This window comes from Myotis davidii, unplaced genomic scaffold (assembly GCF_000327345.1).
Source record: "Myotis davidii unplaced genomic scaffold, ASM32734v1 scaffold1496, whole genome shotgun sequence".
NCBI lineage: Eukaryota > Metazoa > Chordata > Mammalia > Chiroptera > Vespertilionidae > Myotis > Myotis davidii.
The window spans coordinates 365,295-367,109 of NW_006287744.1; the positions used below are offsets into that span (position 1 = coordinate 365,295).

At 53.9% G+C, this 1,815-nt stretch overlaps 1 protein-coding gene across 1 annotated transcript; it reads left to right on the plus strand.

The window, feature by feature from the left end:
* The first annotated feature begins 1,132 nt into the window (after positions 1-1,132).
* LOC102763961 (cyclin-dependent kinase 2-associated protein 1-like) lies at positions 1,133-1,605 on the plus strand. Its single transcript, XM_015561171.1, is given in 3 exon segments — positions 1,133-1,187; positions 1,190-1,425; positions 1,466-1,605. Coding segments are annotated over 2 exon segments (258 nt in total). The 3' UTR covers positions 1,393-1,425; positions 1,466-1,605.
* Positions 1,606-1,815: the final 210 nt, after the last annotated feature.

Below are 1,815 nucleotides of genomic sequence, written 5' to 3' on the forward strand. Positions count from 1 at the left end.
TGCCCCCCACAGGGGGAGCTCTGCTCAGCCACAAGCCAGGCTGATGGCTGCCAGTACAGCGGTGGTGGTGGGAGCCTCTTCCGCCTCCTCAGTAGCGCTAAGGATATTTGACTGCAGCTAGGCTTGCTCCCCGCTGGCAAGTGGACATCCCCTGAGGTCTCATGGGCTGCCAGAGGGATGTCTGATTGCCAACTTAGGCCCAATCCCCCAGGGAGCAGGCCTAAGCCGGCAGGTGGTCATCCCCAAGGGGTCCCAGGCTGCAAGAGGTCCCAGGCTGCGAGAGACCTTCAATGCCTGTGAGGGACCACCTCCCCATCCTCCCCACTCCCTCCATCCCCCACCCCCAGTGCACAAATTTTTGTGCTCCGGGGCTCTAGTATATATATGAAATATGCTACTTAAGCCAGGACACCATCAGGACCAAACAGGAGGAGGTTGTGCACGGAGCATAGGGAGTTGGGCGGAACTGGGAACTGGCTTCCTTAGTAGTCCTGCAGATTGAATCTCAAGAGGACAGGCCAGGCACCAATGGACCAGCGCTGCCGGCACTTGAATGTGAGCAGACAGAAGGAAAAAAGACCTTCAATGCCTGTCCAAGGTGGGTTTGCATTTAAAACCAAGTGGGGTGGTCCGGAGCTGTGTGGCACTGACAACCATGGCAGTCTCCGAGTCGGCTGTGGCTCACAGTGTGGGGAGTGAGGGCCATGCAAGCCGGAGGCTTTGGCTGCCATGGTCAGCTAATTTCAGCTCCGAGGCAGGAACAATCAGGGAAGTCGGTGGGACCTTCACAAAAAAAAGAGAAGGCTGAGAGGAACGATTCTTCTGAGAGTGGACTAAAGAACAGCTGGCAGCCTGAAGAAACAACATGAAGAAGAGATCACTCATCTTAAAAATGAGATTGAGTGTCTGCAGAACGAAATTGAGCGGCACAAGCAGAACATCAAGAAACTGAAAGTTCATGATAGTGCAGTGGTGTCAGGGTGAGGGGCAGCCATATTTGCTGGTGTGGCTGGAGCTGTCAACAACAAAAAGTGCTAGGGAGCTCTGTAGGCGCACGCCCGGGGGAATGTTTTGCAAACTGAACTTGACCGCCCTCAATGCCGCTGGGAGCCTTCCCCCGCCTTCCACGGGCATGGCCACATCCTCCCAGTACTGCCAGCTGCAGAGTGACTATGGACCGCCATCTCTAACACGCAGGGAACAGGGAACAGCCAGGTGCCCCAGAACAAATATGTTGAGCTGCTGGCCATCACCGAAGAGCTGGGGAAGGAGATCCCACCCACGCACATGGGCAGCAAGAGTGCGATGGAAAGACTGAAACGAGGCATCATCCACGTGAGAGGGCTGGTTCGGGAGTGCTTGGCCGAGAGGGAGCGGAATGCCAGGTCCTAGCCTCTGAGTCAGCGCGAAAGGCTTTCCATCTTCTTCCAAGAAGTGACAGCTTATTGCCCCCCTCCCACCTCAACCCCTTCAGAGGAAATTTGGTTTCAAAATGGTAACAGCTTGGTTTCTCCTCCCCGTGCCTCTCCCGTGGTTCGTCAGGCTCTGAACTTCCCGTCGCTGAGATGGAGAAGAGATTTTTGCAGTTATTAGGTTTACATGTTAGTTAGGAACTACCCAGGGTGGGGTGTGTGTGTGTGTGTGTGTGTGTGTGTGTGTGTTTGTGTGTGTTTTAAAGCATTGATTTATATGATGCACGTCAGTTACCTATCACAGCAAACCGTAGTTGGCCTCCCAGATACCATGTTTCTCTTCTGGATACATTTCTGTTCCTCACATGGTTCTTTATGTTTCTCTTCTGAGCTGATCCAACTC